Source organism: Tursiops truncatus, chromosome 13 (genome assembly GCF_011762595.2).
Source record: "Tursiops truncatus isolate mTurTru1 chromosome 13, mTurTru1.mat.Y, whole genome shotgun sequence".
Lineage (NCBI taxonomy): Eukaryota > Metazoa > Chordata > Mammalia > Artiodactyla > Delphinidae > Tursiops > Tursiops truncatus.
The window spans coordinates 26413608-26431649 of NC_047046.1; the positions used below are offsets into that span (position 1 = coordinate 26413608).

The 18042-nt window shown below is 56.8% G+C and overlaps 1 protein-coding gene across 3 annotated transcripts; it reads right to left on the reverse strand.

The window, feature by feature from the left end:
* Nucleotides 1-1867: 1867 nt before the first annotated feature.
* GSC2 (goosecoid homeobox 2) lies at nt 1868-18013 on the reverse strand. Of its 3 annotated transcripts, none has more exons than XM_073790422.1 (4): nt 13941-18013; nt 6447-6522; nt 3129-3382; nt 1868-2610 (listed from the first exon to the last, which is right to left on the reverse strand). In XM_073790422.1, the coding sequence occupies exons 1-4, from the start codon at nt 14049-14051 to the stop codon at nt 2506-2508; spliced, it is 546 nt and encodes a 181-aa protein (XP_073646523.1). In that variant the 5' UTR covers nt 14052-18013; the 3' UTR covers nt 1868-2505. The 3 variants fall into 3 exon arrangements, with proteins under 3 accessions (XP_073646523.1, XP_073646522.1, XP_019781793.1); XM_073790421.1 differs by having other exon boundaries at nt 3484-6522; nt 9065-18013; XM_019926234.3 differs by lacking the exon at nt 13941-18013 and adding an exon at nt 3484-4787 and having other exon boundaries at nt 6447-9058.
* Between the last annotated feature and the right edge of the window lie 29 nt (nt 18014-18042).

Genomic DNA, 18042 nt, shown 5'->3' on the forward strand with positions numbered 1-18042 from the left:
ACCAGATCAACCCACAAACAAGCATAACACAGCAGCGGGTAGGTGCAAAAAAAAAAGAATCTTACCTAGGGGGTATCCTACCCAGGGGGCATCTTACCTAGCGGGCATCCTACCCAGGCTACCTAGGTGGTAGCCTACCTAGGGGACAGCCTACCTAGGGGGCAGTCAGGGGAAGTTCCCCAGGAAGGAAGTGGTTTCAGATCCAAAGGATGAACAGGCATTGAACAGGTGGAGGGGGAGAGCATGTGCAAAGTTCCAGTGGGAGGAGACCTTTGGATACACAAAATGCAAGGAGCAGTGGGGTGGGAGCTGACGCCAGAGGGGCAGGGCCAGGCTGCACGGGGCTCGTGGGTCATGGGTCACGGGTCACGGCGAGGAGTTCTGTCTTTGTTCTGGGAGCAGTGGGAGCCCTGGGAGTGCTGTAGGCAGGGGAGAGGCATGTTCAGAGTTGCACCCTGACTTTTATGGAGAATGAATCACAGACGAACCGGAGTAGGTACAGGTGGACCAGTTGGAGGCAGCTGCAACGGTCAAGGTGAGAGATGACAGCGATTTTCATCAGGCTGGTGCAGTCGAAGCTGGGGAGAAGGCAGATTCTGGGAATGTTTGGGGAGGTAAAATCGACTTGCCGTTGGCCTGGGTTTGGTGGTTGAGGGAGAAGAGGGGTCAGGACGCCTGCCCCTAGTTCTCTGGCTCACGCACCGGGGATGCACAGGGAAACAGCCTGCCATGGACAAAGTGACCTAGAGGAGCCCTGGTCTTCCAGGTGGAGTCATCAAAGGGACAGCTGGACATAACTGCCTAGCACAGGGGAGAACCCTGGGCTGGGATGTAAATGTGAGACGGAGATGGGACTCAAGCCTGAGGCTGGATGAGATAAACCAGGGTGAGAATGGATACGAGAGGGGAGAGTCTGGGCTTGGCCCAAGGACACCTGTGTTACAGGCAGCTGTGGGGCAAGCCTGCCCAAGATAGCTGGAGAGGAGGGAAAAGCCAGGAGGGCAGCATAACTACTGGTCCCTTGAAAGCAGAGCACTGATCACGGGTGCCCCACACCATGACGTAAAGCCACTCAGCCAACGAGGGCGAGCTTTCTGGGACCAGGGGGATGAGGGTGTCCCAGCCGTGGGGAAGCTCCACAGGCAGTCTGTGCTGTCTCCAGGGATACGGCCAGGATTCAGGAAAACGGGCTCTGTGACAACAGGAAGTGTGCATCCTGGAGGGTGAGCAAGAGCTGCTGTCCTGCCCAGGGACCCCTCGCGCTCTGTGTTCTCTGAGCTGACCTGCCTCAGAGAGTTCCGCCCAGGAGCTGCCCTGGCTTCTGCACCTTTTGTGGAGGGACTGTGTCTCCTGCCAGATACCCACCTGCATCCCTCCAGGACCTGTGAGGAGGCAGAACAAAGTCCCCACGCCAGGTGAGGGGGGTGTTAGGTGCCTCGCACCCACCATACAGGCCAACTTGGGGAACTGAGGCCTTGTTTTCACGCTGTCCTTCTTGCTGGGGCCAGGATGATGGAGGGGACAGCATTTTCCAAGGCAGTGGAGGGGGGGATTCTCCCAATTGAACCTGGTCCCACCCCACAGGGTGGCAGAGATTGGCTGCTGTGAGGGAGGCAGACACTCCTGCATGGAAACCCCAGAGTGAGGAAACCAAGGACCCCCACCCAAGAGGCAGCTCCTAGAGGCCAGTGCAGGGTGCCGGGCCACGATCTGTGGGGCAGTCTGCTCTGCTGGGCCCACCCTGGCACAGGGACGGAGGACTCACCAGGCTGTGACAAGCCTGCCCCCCACTCCCTGGGAAGGAGAGGAGGGGCAGGTCCCGGCTGGGTGTGGAGTGGAGCCACGGAAGACTTCGAGTCTGGACTGCTTTCTCAGAGCTTGTAGTAGCTTGTTTATTTCTCAGTATCCACACAAGACTCACAAGATTGAGCAGCAGGAACGGGGCTTGGAGATTACCTCACCCAGCCTTCTTATTCCGCGGGTCAGGACGCCCAGGCCCCTGGCACCAGCCCCAGGACGCAGAGACCCCACCCGCCCAGCCTCTGGAGGGTTCTAGGCCAGTCAAGGGGGCTGCGTCCCTGCTGAGGAGATGACTGAGGCCAGCAGGAAGTGGGCGGGGATGAGGACGCTGGGTGCCACTGTTGACAAGGGGTGGCTCCTGTCCTGGGGTGGCTTGGTGCCTCCTGGGGTGTGGTGGGGGATTGAGGAAGTTGATCTGCTCTGTGCCCCGCACCCCACCCCCGAGTCTCCCCGGCCCTCCTGCCCGCTTGCGCTTGGGAGGGAAGGCTCATGGAGCACGGAGCATCGGTGCGCTCTCCTTCCGCGGGGCGGGTGGCGCGGGGACACACGCAGAGGGGCTCCCGCGTTGAGCTCCAGGACGCAGGCAACTGGGCAGACACCAGGTTAGAGGCTGGCGTCCTCTCCCAACTCCTATTAGGGTAGGTCTGTCCTCTCCCTGAGCCGGCCCCATAGGTGCCACCGAGCCCAGGAGTAACTCTGCAGCCGTCAGCAGCTCTCCTTCGGGGGCTTCTTGGCTCCCGGCAGGAGCCTCGCAGACGCCGATGTGCGCTTCTGGTGTCGCCACTTGGCCCGGCGGTTCTTGAACCAGACCTGAGGAGGAGGAGGGGCGCTCAGGCAGGCCCAGCCCCGGACCCGCGTCCCGCGCGGTTCCCAGGTGCACCGGCCGGGGGTTCTGGACGGACGCGGGCTGCGGGGCCGGCCCCGCGCAGCGGCTGAGCCACCGCCCCTCATCCGCTGCTGATGGGGACCGGCGCTCGGGCCTCGGGACTGGGACCCCTTTCCCACCCGGAGCATTCTCCTCGTCCGCCCCTTCCCACCCCCGCCTCCGTCCGACGGCGCCCGGGACGCCCCTTCAACAGCTTCGCGCTCTTCCAAGTTCCCCAAATTCCGGAACAGAAACGCGCGCCTCATTTGTCTTGAGCGGGGGGTAGGGGGTTAAAACTAAGGAAAAGAAAACGAGCCCGACCTCTGCTCCAGCCCGCGCCCTTCCTCCCGCGCCATCCCCAGGCGCCGCTGCCAGGGACCCACCCGGCGCCCCTGCTTTCCCGGGGCCTGTGCGCCTCCGCCCGCCACGCGAGGCCGACTCTTCCAAGGCTGCAGGCACCCACCTCCACGCGCTCTTCGCGCAAGCGAATGCGGCCGGCCAGGCGCTCGCGAGTGCCCACGTCGGGGTACTGGTTTTGCACGAAGAGCGCTTCCAGCGCCTGAAGCTGCTCCTCGCTGAAGATGGTGCGGTGGCGCCGCGTGCGCCGCTGTGAACCAGGGCCGCCCGCGCCGGGCGGCGCCCCGGAGCCCCCGGTGGGTGCGGCCAAGGGCAAGGGCGCCGCGGGCCCCAGCCTCAGCGGCCACGGTAGTCGCGCGCCTGCGGGACGAGGGCTCGGTGAGGGGCGGGCCGGGGGCCGGGCTCCGCACCCCCCTGCGCCGCCCCGGGTCCCTCAGCTCCCGCGCCCCGTGCCCACTCACCCAGGCCGGCGGCCGGCTCCGGGGACCCGCGAGGCGCCGCGCGGGGGCCGCAGCAGCAGCAGCAGGCGCAGGGCACGGCCTCGGGCGCCTCAGGCTGCCGCGGCTCCGCGGGGCTCTGGCGGCCGGCGGGCGGCGGCGGGCGGGCGACCCGGGCCGGGGGGCTGCTCTCGGGTAGGCCGGAGAGGATGTGCTCGATGGAGAAGGGGCAGGGCCGCCCGGGACCCCTGCGGCCCGCCGCGCCCCGCGCCGCCGCCATTCCTCTCGCCCGCCGTCGCCGTCGCCGCGGGAATATATCCGTCGAGGGGGCGCGCCGTAATCCCCGAGCCGGGCGCCGCGTCCACGCGGGTTAATCCCGCCGCGCGGCCAGGAGCGTGCTAATCCCCGGCGGCGGCGGAGGCGGGCGGGAGCGGTCGCAAGAAGCCCTGCGCCGCGAGTTCATGCCCCCGACTCGCAGGGCTGGCAGAGGCGCGCAGGGCCGCCTCCAGTGCCCGCCAGCTCCCTGTCCAACCCTGCGGCGTGGGCAAGGGCCCGAGGACGCCCGGACCACGGCAGACCCTGGGCGCGGGGCCGCCTCCTGGCCCAACTCCTGGGTGCCCTGGTCCTGTAGCCACCGCGACCAGGGCTGGTTCCTTGTCCCCTTCGGGGACCTACCAGGCGGAGGAGTAAGTCTGGAGAACACCCCCCCACAAACTGCACAGTCTCCTGGCCCCCAAACTCCTGAGCTCCAACCTCAAATGGGGCCCAATACCCTCGGCAACCCCGCGGTCCCACCGCACTTCGGCCCAAATTCCCCCGCCCCCTCCACACACATACTTAGGAGCCCGGGTCTCAACCTCGTGGAGGAAACGGGGTTGCGGGGGGGAAGCTATCTCTGCTCATCACCAAACCCGCAGCCCCACTGCCCTGGGCCTCCAATTCTTTGCCTTTTCTCCTGGGCCCCATCGGAGGCCCCACTTATGTGCTCTGGGGAAACTTATCATCTGCTTTCCGGTACTTCCCAGAATCCACCCCAAATCATTACCACCCCCTCCCCACCCTCATCACAGCCATTCTTCTCAGGAGCTGACTCCTGTGTCCACACCCCCACTCCTCAGCTCCGTCCACACCATCCCTCCGGGTCATTCTGCCCAACTTTGTCGCTGACCTGCACTTTGCCAAATTCCAGGAAGACCATTTCGTCCTCATCTAAGCAGCCGGCCAGGACTTCTGCTGAAGGCCTTCTCTGGACCTCTGAAAAGTTACTGTGTGGCTCACAGGACAGAGCAGCAGACGGCCTGGCTTCTGCCCCAGCTGTCACTTCCTGGCTGTGGGATAGGTTCCTTCACCACCACCGCCACCACCCCGCCGTGCCTCAGTTTCCCAATCTATAAACTGGCATAATAATAGTGACCTAACTCTCAGGTGCTTGGAGGGCTCAACCAGTTACTGTGTGCGAGGTTAGAACCCCGCTGGGCAGGGGCCTCCATGAATGGCAGGTACCATTAGGGGGGCAACACACGGTCTCATGCTTCTCCTCCCACCTCACACACCCTTCCTCAAGCTCCCTTGCTGACTCCACTCTGGTGTCAGTGAGGACTCTGGACTTCAAGTGACAGAACCTGCGGACTCAACTGTCATAAGAGTCCTGACACCAGGACTGCCCAGGATCTGTTAATCTGGAAGCTCTGTGAAGGAGCCACCACATCTGTGAGTGGGCCACCTCATGGTCGCAAGATGGCTGCCACTGCCCCAGAGCTCCCATCTCTTCCCACGTGTCCCTTTGGGTGACCCTGGAAACCTCTCCCAGCCAACTTCCCTCGCAGAACCATGTGCTCACCATTAGATCAGAGAGGCACCTGGGGGCCGACTACCCATCGAAGTCAGTTCCTCAAGGATGGGGGCTACAGGGTCAGTGGTCATAAAGGCTGGGCCCTGGTTGTTCCTTTATCCCTCCCCATTTCTGAAGCTTCAGACACCACCTCTGTGCCAAGGACTCCCCAGTTGATACCACCAGCCTGACTTCTCCCTCTGCTCCAGGCTCTCATCTCCCTAAGCATCTGCTCCATGTCCCATTTCAGCCACCAATGAACATCTCCCAGTCACCATGCCTGGGGCAGACTCAAGATCTCAAAATCCATCCCTTGCTTGGTATTCCCCACCTTGATAAATGGGGCGCCTACCCACCTATCCACCTTGGTAGATGCACCATCTCTCCACCTGTCCACCTTGATAAGCGGCCCACTGTGATAAGCGGCCCACCGTGATGCATTTCAAAGATGTCAGCAAATACTTTGACACTCCTCCCTTCAGGAGGTGAAATCTAATCCCCTCTCCCTGAACGTGGGCTGGCTTAGTGACTCGCTTCTAACCACTAGGAGGCAGCAGAAGTGACACTGTGATTTTTGAGGCCAGGTCCTACAGCTGGGTGACACAGTTTCTCTCTCTCATCTTGGGATGCTTGTTCTCCGAGCTCAGCCACCACGCTGCGAGGAGGTGCCTGCAGCCACAAGGAGAGGACAGGCAGAGCAGTTCCCGCCAGCAGCTCCAGCTTAAGGACCAGCCAACAGCCAGTATGGAGCACCACCAAGGGGTGAGTCAGCCTTCCGGTGGCTTCTGTCCCAGCCACCATCTACTGCAATCGCAGGAGACGGAAAGTGAGAACGGCGAGAGGCAACAATAGGAGGTGACTGTGGTGTCCTCAGCACTGAGTGTGAGGTGGGTATCATGGGCTCTAGGTAACCAGACGGGTCCTGGTACTGGAATGCAATGCTGCAGATACAAACCCTAAACCATGGGCACTGGCTTTGTGACCAGGCAGCGGGGGGGCAGAGGGAGCGGGAAGGAACCTGCTGAGACTGACGGTGGGTCTTAGGGAAGGTGAGGAGAATGTACTGGAAGATGGAGGGAAGGAAACCCTTGTTGTGGAGTGGCAAGAAGTTTAACAACATTGTCACCTGTCATAGAACAGGAAATAGGAAATGTACCTGGTGAGGCAGATGATGTAGCTACGGAGATGCCCAGCGGGGGTGTTGAAGGAGCTGCCTGGCTTCTTCTGGCTCCCTACAGAGGAAGGAGAAAGAGATGTTCAAAACAAAGCAGCCAGAGTTAGATTTACACCTACCCCACGTATCAGCAATTCCATCCCTGGGATTCACCCTGGAGAAATGAAAACTTGTGCTCACACAAGACGCTGCCCATGAATGTTTAGAGCAGCTCTAATCATTATCGACAAAGCTTGGAAACAACTCAGACTCTCATCAGCTGGTGAATGGATGAACACGCCAGGGTCCAGGGTCCATGCACACCAGGGAGGAGCCCAGAGTGACAGCAACACGTGCAACAACAGGGATGGACCTCACACACATCATATTTAGTAAACAACTTTCAAAAGGCTACATACTGTATGACTGCATGTATTGGACACTTTGAAAAAGGCAACATTGGAGTGATGGCGATGTAATCAGTGATTGTGGTGGGGGAGCACCCGAGGGAGTGGGGGTGGGTGCTGAGGGGAGGCTGGTTCCACTCTAGCCCAGGGGTTCTGGGGCCCCCTTTAGTGAGGTTGGGGTGCACAGCCTTCTCGGCCAAGGCAGCTCCCACCAGTGATGCTCCAGGGAAGGGGCAGCTGCAAGTCACCAGCTCACACCGCTGGGGCACTTCCTGCAGCCCTGCCACCCTCAGCCCACCCACTCTCACGTTAAGTGCACTGAAGTCAAACTCCCCAGGATTCTGGTTGGGCACATTTTCTGAATGTAAGTGGAAGGCTAGTGGGACAGGCTGCAGCTGCCATGGTCCCAAGGCTGTAGCCTGGCACCATCCCCCTCTCCTTATCAGATATATAATGTACAAATATTTCCTCCGATTCTGTAGGTGGTTTCTCACTTTCTTGATAGTGTCTTTTGAAGCACAAGATGTTAAGATTTTGAATAAGTTGAATTGTTTTCTTTGGTTGCTTAAACTTCTGGTGTCATTTCTAAGAAGACATTGCCAAATCCAAGATCATGAAGATTAACCCTGATGGTTTACAGTTTTATAAACTATAAATTTTCTAGTTTTAGCTCTTACATTGATCCATTTTGAGTTAATTTTTGTGTATGATGTTAGCTGAGGATCCAATGTCATTCTTTTGCATTTGGATATCCAGTTGTCCCAGTCCCATCTGTTGAAAAGATTATTCTTTCCCTCCTTGAATTGTTCCCCACCCTCCAGTTGCAAATCAATTGACCATAAATGTGAGGACTTCCTCCTGGATTCTGAATTCTGCTCCATCGATCTATACATTTATCCTTACTGTCTTGATTACTGTAGCTTTGCAGTCAGTTTTGAGATTGGGAAGTGTGAGCTCTCTAACTTTGTTCTTTTTTTCAACATTGATTTGGCTATTCTGGTTCCCACAAACTTTCATGTGAATTTTAGGACCAGCTTATCAGTTTATTCGAAGAGACCAGCTGGAATTTTGATAGAGATTGTATCTGTAGATCCATTTGGGGAGCACTGCCATGTTAACAACATTAACTCTTCCAATCCATGAACATAGGATGTCTTCCATTTATTGAGATCATCTATAATTTCTTTCAGTAATGTTTGTAATTTTCAGAGTATACATTTTTTACTTCTTTAATTTATTCTTCAGTATTTTGTTCTTTTTGATACTATTATAAATGGAATGGTTTTCTTAATTTCATTTTCAGATTGCTCACTGCAAGTGTATAGAAATACAATTGATTTTGTACATTGATCTTGTATCTTGCAACCTGCTGGATTTGTTTATTAATGCTAATAGCTTTTTGTGGATTCTAAAGGTTTTCTATATACAGGGTAATGTCATTTGTGAACAGAGATCTTTACTTTTTCCTTTACAACACTGGTGCCTTCTGCTTCATTTTCCTAAGTTCCCTGGCTAGAACCTCCAATAAATCACCGAACAGCAGTGGTGAGAGTGGGCACTCTCATGTTGTTCCTGCTCTTAGAGGGAAAAGATTCAGTCTTCATCATAATGTATCATGTTAGCTGTGGATTGTTTTTATAGATGCCCTTTATCAGGTGGAGGAAGTTCCCTTCTATTTCAAGTTTGTTGAGTGTTTTATCACAAAGAACTGTTGTACAATCCATCTATTTTTTTCAGGAGCTAGACTAATGAACTAAATCATGGGTTTGCTAGAGACCACCACCTGCAGCCTTTAAGTCTTTAGCCATGACGTTCAACTCTGCTATTCTTCCTAAGAGAAAGCATTTTTTTCATCTTGGTAGGGGGCAGTTCAGGAGCTCTCACTTACAAAATAGGTCTTACTCTAAAGATTAGAAACCACTGCGGAAGTTCTGCCAAATGTTACATATGTCTATTCCAATTATGCATTCAGAAACTGGAGAATAGCCAGTGGGTAGGTTAGGAGCCCCCTGGCGTCCCCTGTGAGATGGAGTTGGGTCAGTACTCCATTTATCGCCTGCCCTCTCTATATTCCCAATCCAACGGAGAGGCCATGATGGCACATTGGGTCCCAGGGACCAGTGTTAACATGGAGACTGTATCCAATGGCTCTGAGATGGCCTGGGTTTTCCTCTTCTCCAGCATAAAATTACCTGAGGAAAGGGACATACGTACCTTTGCAGAGGATTAGGGGCATCAAGCCTACAAACACTCTCCACAGTGTTGCCGGATCCTTCCTCACGGGAGGAGACTTCAGCAGACGAGGTCTGGGTCTGAGAACTGGCTGGAAATTGAGCAAGGGATCGTGACACTCCTTTGGGTCTGGTGATTTCAGTCTTTTGCTCTTCTATTATTTTATTTTTTAATGTGGTAAAAAATACATAGCATAGAATTTACCGTTTTAACCATGTTTAAGTGTACATTCACAATGTTGTTAAATCATCATCATTATCATCTCAAGAACTTTCCCATCATCCCAAACAGAAACCCTGTACCCATTAAATGCTAGCTCCCCATTTCCTCCTACCCTCAGCCCCTGACAACCAGGGGTTATGGCTGAGTACCATTGCATGTATACATCACATTTTAAAATCCATTCATCCGTCAGTGGACATTTGGGTTGTTCGTACCTTCTGACTATTGTGCATAGTGCTGCTGTGAACATGGGTGTATAAGTATCTGCTCGAGTCCCTGCTCTCACTTATTTAGGGTAGATACTTAGGAATGGAATTGCTGGATCGCATGATAATTGTATGTTTAACTTTTGAGAAACTGCCAAGCTGTTCTCCATAGCAGCAGTACCATCTTACGTTCCCACCAGCAAAGCACAAGAATTCCAATCTCTCCACATCTTCACTACCATCTGTTATTTTCCCTTTTTAAAAAAAAAAAAAAATTTGTAGTCATCCTAATGGATGTGAAGTGGTAGCTTATGTTTTTGTTTTGTTTTGGTATTTTGGCAGCACGTGGGATGGTTCCCCAACCAGGGATCAAACCCGGGCCTCCGCAGTGAAAGTGCTGAATCCTAACCACTAGGCCACCAGGGAACTTCCCGGTAGCTTATGGTTTTGATTTACATTTCCCTAGTGACTAGTTATGTTGAGCATCTTTTCATGTGCCTATTGGCCCTTTGTAGAACATATTTTTGGGGGGGAAATACAATCCAAATTTGCTGATTTCATGTATTAATTTATAGACCTCAATTTGATTTTGTATATACTTTAAGGTTTTCTATGTAAACGACTATATCACATGAACATATTATCTGCTAGTGTTACTTCTTCATCTACAATCTTTATGGCTTTCATTCCTTTCTTCCTTTCTTTTTTTCGGCACAGCATGGCTTGCAGGATCTTAGTTCCCTGACCAGGGATTGAACGTGGGCCCCGGCAGTGAAAGTGCTGAGTCCTAAGCACTGGACCGCCAGGGAATTTCCAGGCTTTCATTTCTTTTTCTTGTGTTATTGAAATGTCTAGACCTCCAGTAGATCATTGAATAAAAATTGAGACATCAAACATCTTTGCCTTGCTTCCAGTCTGAGAGAGAAACAACTCAGTCTTTAAGCCCTAAGTATGATGATAGATGTAGGTCTTTCATAGATGCAGCAAACGTTATATTTTTCATAGATGAAGGAAAACCCATCCCCTTGCTTTTCCCAGTTTCTCAAGGCTCATAGCCTGTTCCTCCATCTTCAAAGACAGCAACAGTAGGTCAAGTCTTTCTGACCATTGTATCATTCTGACCTCTTCTCCCCCGCTTCCACTTTTAAGGGCCCTTATGATTACATTGGGCCCACCAGAAATAATCTCCTTATCTCAAGATGATAAACTTAATCAATTGCAAAGTCTCTTTTGCCATGTAAGGTAACATATTCACAGATTCTGGGGCTCAGGATGTAGACATTTTCGAGGGGACCATTATTATGCCTAGCACAGTTTGATCCCTGGTCGGGGAACTAAGATCCCATATGCCACGCAGCATGGTCAAAACAAACAAACAAACAAAAACTAAAAAAACAAACAACAAAAAAAACCGGTATCTAGTAATTTAGATAAGCCTCAAAAGATATTTAAAATGAGTGAGCAGAGTTACACTTCTCTTAATGGTAGAGTCACTTGCTTTGGACTAATCCTCCTATGGATAACAATGATAAACTCTGAACAATACATTTTTAAAAAAACTGAAAACACTGGATATGAACAGGTATAAACTAGAAGGAGGGTCAACACTTGTACCAACACTTAGGACTTCAACATCTCTTTTTGGGGGCACACAACAGAAGCATAGGGGGACTAACCATCCCAGTTGCACACTGAGAGCCCTGCTTCCTGGGAAACTGATGAACAGGGTGACACGGGTGAGGGGTGGAGTGTTAAGCGACAAGGCATTTGGGTCCTTGGAAACCCCCACGGAAGCACTGGGGCAGACACAGGCTGCTTCAGTTTTCAACTGTCTCGAGGAAGCAGGGACAAGCCTTTTAGTCCCTATGCCGGTTAGTCCTTGTCTGCTGTGTAGGTGGCTCCACCACCCAGGGCAACATTCCAAGGTGGAGGCAGCTGTGCACCATTGGTCGCCAACACTCAGAGGCGCAGGATGGGTGAGCTGACCACTGAAGGGGTCCACGACACCATCCGCTGGTCCACACCCACCCACTGGTCCTCCTTGGTGAACGGCCTGCCTTTCCACCTCGCTACCTAGGTAAACAACACCTAGAATTCCGTTCACCTTGGTAAATGCACACCTGTCCACCCAGGTAAGTGGCCCACCCACCCATGTGCCTCCATGACACCCACCTGCCCTCAGAGCTGCCCCAGCCTCAAACTGCATGCAGTGCTGGACACTCCCCTACTGCCACCCCCAAATCTCACCAGTTCTGCCACCCCCTCAGTGCCAATGCAGATGCCGGCCACCTGGGCCCCCACAATGGCCTTTCTACATACTCCCGGCTACTCTCCTGGCCTGAGACCCTCCCCAAAATGAGCCTGCTGTCGTGGCTCAGGTGCGCTCTGCATACAGATCCACTCACGGCACTCCCCTGCTCCAAACGCTCAGGATAAGAGGATCAGCTGCCTTATCTCCGTGCTCCCCCAGCCCCTGGACTCTGACACCTCTGTCCACCTGCCCCAGCTGGCCTCTGCCTCCTTCCTCCAGCTGCCCAGACTCTGGGTCAGCTCCGCCACTGCGCCCAGCTCGCAGCCAGCCCGGTGCTCTCAGCCCCATCCTGGGGTTCAGCGTGGCTTCTGCAGAGGGGCCTTCCCTGCGCACCCCACCTGCCCGCCGCCAGGGGTCTCAGGCCCCCTCCCCCCGCACATGCTCCCTCCACAATCCCAGTCGCTCCCGGCTGCCCTCCCTTCTGTTTCCCCGACTAAAGAGCGGACCCAGATGCTTCCAGGACTGGTCAAAGCTGGTCAGCGCCAAGAGACAGGGGCAGATGGGGGGCAGGAACTCCGGGGGGTGAGGAGGGGGCAGAGGAGCATCAGGGGCCAAGGGAATGGATCTGCAGGTAAGTCCTGAGGAACCACGGGCTTTGGACAGTCAGAGGCCGGAGCACAAGGTAGGTCCAGCAAGGTCCAAGGCCGGTTTGGGGGTTAGGTCCCATCAAGTGCGGAGGTGAGGCCAGAGGGGAGGCGGGGTCCCTCGGCAGCCAGGGTGGGGGCGGGGAGGGGTCCTGGGCGCAGCTCGGGGCTGGGGAAGGCGGACTCGGGATGAAGGTGGGAAGTGGCCCCCACCCTCCCTCTCCCCGCAGCGCCCACCCGGGCCCCCTTTCCTGCCCCCTCCTCGGCGGGACAGGCGAGGCCATCAGGATTCCCCTGATTGCTTTCTTTCATGCCGGTGCCTTTCTCAGCAGCAAACGCCCGCTAATTCCTCCTTTATCACGGAATTAGGGGATTTAGGGCCCACAGCACAAAGAGGCCCTCGATAGCAGCCGTAATCAAGGGCCAATCGGCCGATCTCGAGCGGGCCCGGGAAGAAAGCGAGCGCGGGGATTAGCGCGGCGGGGCCGAGATAGCATCGCGCGGCCGCGGGCTGAGGCCGCCGGGGAGGGCCGGCCGCGCCGCGGAGAAAGGCCGGCTTAGCCGCTCGGCGCCGGGGATTCTGAAACCATTAGCGGGGATTAGCACGAGGGTTAATCTGCTTTGGCCGCTCAATTGTCAGCGGGACGCGCACGCGGGGGACCCCTCGGTGGAGCGGCCGCTGGACCTCTGCAGTCCAGGCCCCGGGCTGGTCTCGGTTTTCCCAGCGGTGACTGGGCCAAGCCCGGTCCCGAGAACCAGAGGAAGGGATGAACCCTTCGGTCCCTCAGGCCAACGGGTTATGCGTGCACCTGGCCCAGCAGGTGTGAGTGGAGCCTGGGTCTTGGCTGTAGCCTCCACCTCTGCCAGCCTCTGCGGGAGGTCAGGGCACAGCCCCTGCCTGTCCTCAGGGACCCCTTCCCTTCTCCTGGCCGGCCCCTCCCCATCCTGTTCCCCTCTGCACTCCACGTCTGGCTCTGTTCACCCATTGTGGACTTGGTGCCGGCCTACCCACTGAGCAAGGCACACACCCGTCCCCATCCCACAAGGCCAGGAAGCAGGTCGCAGACCAAGAGGATGCTGTCCGAGGCCAGGGAGGAGCCACTGCTTGCAGACCCTCCATCTCTCCCTTGGAATCCCATCCCAGGGTGTGGACCCCTGAGCCGGCTGATGTGATGCCACCTGCGGCCTCCCCAACCGCTTATCTTCAGCTCCCTCATTAGGTGGGGCAGGGTGAGGACTGTGCAGACCTGGGCCTCCATAGATCCCAGAGAGGTCCTCTGTCTCTGCCTGGGTTTTCCCATCCGAGAAGTGGGGCTGACTGAGAGGAGGAAAGGTCCTGGCAGGAGGCCCACTGACCAGGGGTGCCACCTGTGTTTACTGCTGCCTTCTGGAGGGACATGCCCCAGGCCCCACTCCTTCTCCTGCGTTGGTAATGACAGGCTCTGGGAGTGGGGGACTTAGAGGGGTGTGCATGCACCATATGGTTGCCCTGGGCGCCTCTTCCATGGGGATGTGCCATGGTCACCGTGCCTTACTTGAGTCCACGATTGGAAACAGGTGGCTGGGCTGGAGATGGCCACGCAGGCCATTAGTGGAGGACTGGGCGGCGCCATCAGTGGAGAGGCTGGTGGACCTCCTGGTCCCATCCCGCGACCCTATGTCCTTTCCCGTGGCTGAGACTGGGGACTTTAGAGCAAAAAGCTGCACGGGGAGGAAGATACAGGGGTGAGCCTCAGGCAGGCGCGTCAGGAGCGCCCGTGGCAGCGTCCAGCGTGGGCGTTGGACGTTGGGGAGGGTGGGCGATGGTGGCTGCGCCGGCCGAGCGCTGACTGTTGGAGGCTGCAGACGAGGTCGGGGCACAGGCGATCCGCTCCGAGGACCTGGGTCTGACGGCAGTGAGCAGGAGGGGCCTTCAGATTGCCGGCCGAGCGCATGCGCGGGCCTGCGCCGGCTGGGCGCGCAGTGACGCCATCAGCGCGCGCCGCACGAATTCCGGGCGTAAGCGGCGCCGCTCCCCTCAGCCTCCTCGGTTCTCTCTCTGTGAGGTCAGGCCCCGAGCTCCCTGCCGGCGTCGCGGGTTCCCGCCCCGGCGAGTTGGGTTCCTCCCTCACGAGCGGGTCCGGAAAACTTCCTGAGTGTCTCCGGATCTCCGAGGCTGGGAGCTGAGTCGCCCTGAAGGTCTGCGGCCTTTAGCTGACGGCACGCGGGCACAGCTTCGCCCCGCGCCCCGGCCCCGGTCGCGGATGTTTCTTTACCTCCCCGATCACAGCCCTGGGTCGGGGGGTGTTCCCTCGGGCCGCGAGGATAGTGGGCTGGAGGCGGGGCTCCAGGGTGCGGTCAGCCTGGAGGGCCGCCAGGGACAGACAGGCCTGTTGGCCCGAGAGCTTGAGCCCTAGATCGCTTTTCAGCGGGGGGTTGGGCGGCAAGCTACTGCCGGCTGCTGAGCAGGGGCGCTGGGATGGCCCATCTCTGGAGGTCACTCGGGAGATGACAGTCCTGTGGCCAAGTGGGGCCACCGGGCCAGGCCCAGCCAATGGAGGAATAAGTGGGAGTGGCTGGCCAGGCCGAGGAAACAAAAGTGACAACAGTTGGGGAGTGTCAGGCGTCAGGGCCTAGACCAATCTGAGCAGAGGGGAGGTTACTCTTAGGGATATTCGCCAGATGGGCGTGGGAAGAGAAGAGCTACAAGGCCACACCAGGGGCCACCATGTTGTCCATGGTTCACCCACTCTGTTGGCCTAGGCTACGTTTGTCCACGATCCTAGGTGTTCTCTGTGGCCCTCCCATTGTCCTTTTCAGCTAGTTCTCCGCTGTGCCTGCATCTCTCTCCTTGGCTCTGTTGCCAGATCTTAAGGAGGCAGGAGATCCTCAGACCCCCCCGATTCTGTGACTTATACAAAGGATCCTGGTCCAGGGAATCTGAGAACACGTAGGAAGTAGAATGTCAGTGAGAAAAATACTCTGGCATCCTCAGCTCAGATTGTGTTTGCTGTGAAGGCTGAGGGCACAACCCGAAAAACAGATTTCTCTTTGTTGGCTAAAAGGAGAGAGACCCATTTGTCAGGAGTGACTCTTTGTGTGTGTGTACTAAGCTCTGATTGCCATTCATCACCTACACAAGGACATGGAAAAACCAGAGGACGCTTGTGCAATAGTGGGTGAGGAGAGGCCTCAAGGAAGTGGGGGCGGGGGGGCCCTGGAGGGCAGCTGCCTGAGGGCCTCTGTGATGGGGCTGGAGGTTGGCCAAGCCCTGTCCCAGGAGTGGCCACCACCTCACCCTTTGCTCCCTTGGCCTGTGTCTGAGGCCATTGTCCAGGGCACATTTTGTGATGATCCCAGGCTCCGGACGATGCCAGATGGTGAAGGCTGCCTGAGGCTGAGTGGCTTCCAGCTGGGCACAGAGGCTCTGGCTGTGCGCAGCATATGGTGACCTGGAGTCTCCACACTCAGCTCACATCTCTCCTCTGATATGCAGACCCAGTCACCTCCTGGGGCTCTCCCTGGCCCTGGCCTGTGTGTCCAGGTTGGTGGGGGATCACCCTGGAAGTTGATTCTTTTGTCTCCCGACTGCTCAAAGATCTGCCCACATCATTCTGCCCCTTTGCCCCAGTGCTGCAAAGGCAAGGTCCCCTGCCATCGGCCTCCTCCCTGCAGCCTTCAAGATCTTGGTTAAATGCAGCTGAGCTCCCTCCAGGCATCTGCCTGCCTCTCTAGCCACTCTCCACCTGCTCACTTCCTCCAGCCTTGCTGGTCTTCTCTCAGCTCAGAGACCCCGCCCCCCCCTCAGGTCTCAGTTCCAGGAACTGAGGCTGCCGACTTATTCCAGCTACCTGTGAACAGGCGGGGCCAGGGTGGGGGACCAGTGGTCCACTGGGGCTGGTGGATTCTCCAGGCTCACAGCCCCAGGGGACACAGGCCCAGCTCAACCAACTTTTCTGGCTGGGCTACCTGCTGTCCACCTTGTGCTGTGTGGCACAAGAGAGGGGTCCCTGCCCCTCCTGGGTACAGGTCTCCATGCCCTTCTTTCAGTTCAGAGTAGCCTGTCCCCTTCCTCCTCGTGAAAGGGGATGGGGACAAGACTTGGGGTGCAGTCAATGAGCAGACGCCATTCCTAGAGGTCAGATTTCCAGGACACTGAGTCCCCTCAGGGCCCAGCTCCTGGGCTCTGCCCGCTCTAGGAACTACCTGGGACCCTGGGGCACTGCCAGCAGCCTCCTGTGAGGGTTCACTCTGTGCAAAGCATTGTTCTAAGTGCCTTACAGACATTACATCATTCCAGCCTCATAGCCCACTGGAGTGGGTTCTTGTGTCACCTCATTTCACAGGTTGGGAAATGAAGATTAGGTGGCTTGCCTCAGCCTGTGAACAGGGAAGCTTTGCTGCTGGGCCCTTTCTCCTGCATCTCCTGTGAGCACTGAGGGCACACACACAGCCTGGTCCTTCAAAACCACATTCCTTGCACCCTCAAGCCCACCCTCAGCCCCCAGATCTGCCCCAGACACCAGGTGCTGTGTGAGGTTGCTGGGGTGAGGAACTCTCTCCCAGAAGGAGCAGCTCCAGGAATGGGACCTGCTTGCTGGGAGTCTCCTGCGGGCAGGTTATTTCCCAGTCTGAGCTAAGCCCTTTGTGTGGCTTTTGCCATGTAGTCCCTTGGACAGGAAGGTCCTTTGCCCCCTCACAGCCTGGGGCACTGGCTTATCCCATCCTGTTCACACCTCCTCCACCTGGCTTGTGGGTGGTGGTTCCCAGCCAGATCTGGGCCACAGGGGCCCTCCAGTTCAGGGTTCTTTGGCCCCCATGCTGGGCTGGGCTCCCAGCTGTGCCTGGGTCCCGGGATAGGGAGTCTTCAGCAAGAGGGACACCTTCCTGAGGTTGAGCTGTGGGGTGAGGGCTCTAAGTGCCCACCCCTTCCTGCCCCAGGGCTGCTACCTCCCAGCCTAAGTGAAGGATTAAGAAAGGACCTCCTGGACTTCCCTGGTGGCGCTGTGGTTAAGAATCTGCCTGCCAATACAGGAGACACGGGTTTGAGCCCTGGTCCGGGAAGATCCCACATGCCGCGGAGCAACTAAGTCCGTGCGCCACAACTACTGAGCCTGCGCTCTAGAGCCCACGACCCACAAGTACTGAGCCTGCGTGCCGCAACTACTGAAGCCTGTGCGCCTAGAGCCCGTACTCCACAACAGGAGAAGCCACGGCAATGAGAAGCCCGTGCACTGCAACGAAGAGTAGCCCTGCTCCCTGCAACTGGAGGAAGCCCACACGCAGCAAAGAAGACCCAACGCAGCCAAAAAAAAAACACCAAAGGACCTCGTGCTCAGAGTCTCAGGGGACCAAAAATTGGTCACCCCAAAGCAGTGCCCCTTGAGCAGACCATCACAGGGAAACCATGAGGGGGTAAGCTGGGCTGGGCCACAGGCTGCAGGACAAACAAGAGCCCGAGAGCACTGTCTCCAGGTGCAGCCACCAGCGTGGGGCAGCTCTGCTCTGCCCACTCAATGTTGCCTGCCAGGTGACCCTGCAGGATCTTGCCCCAAGGCCACAGGCAAGGCCTGGATGGAGGCCAGATGTTCCTTGGCCTGGTGTCAGGCCTCCCAAGGGGCTAACACTGTGGCCACAGCTCGCTTGCCCACCAGCCTG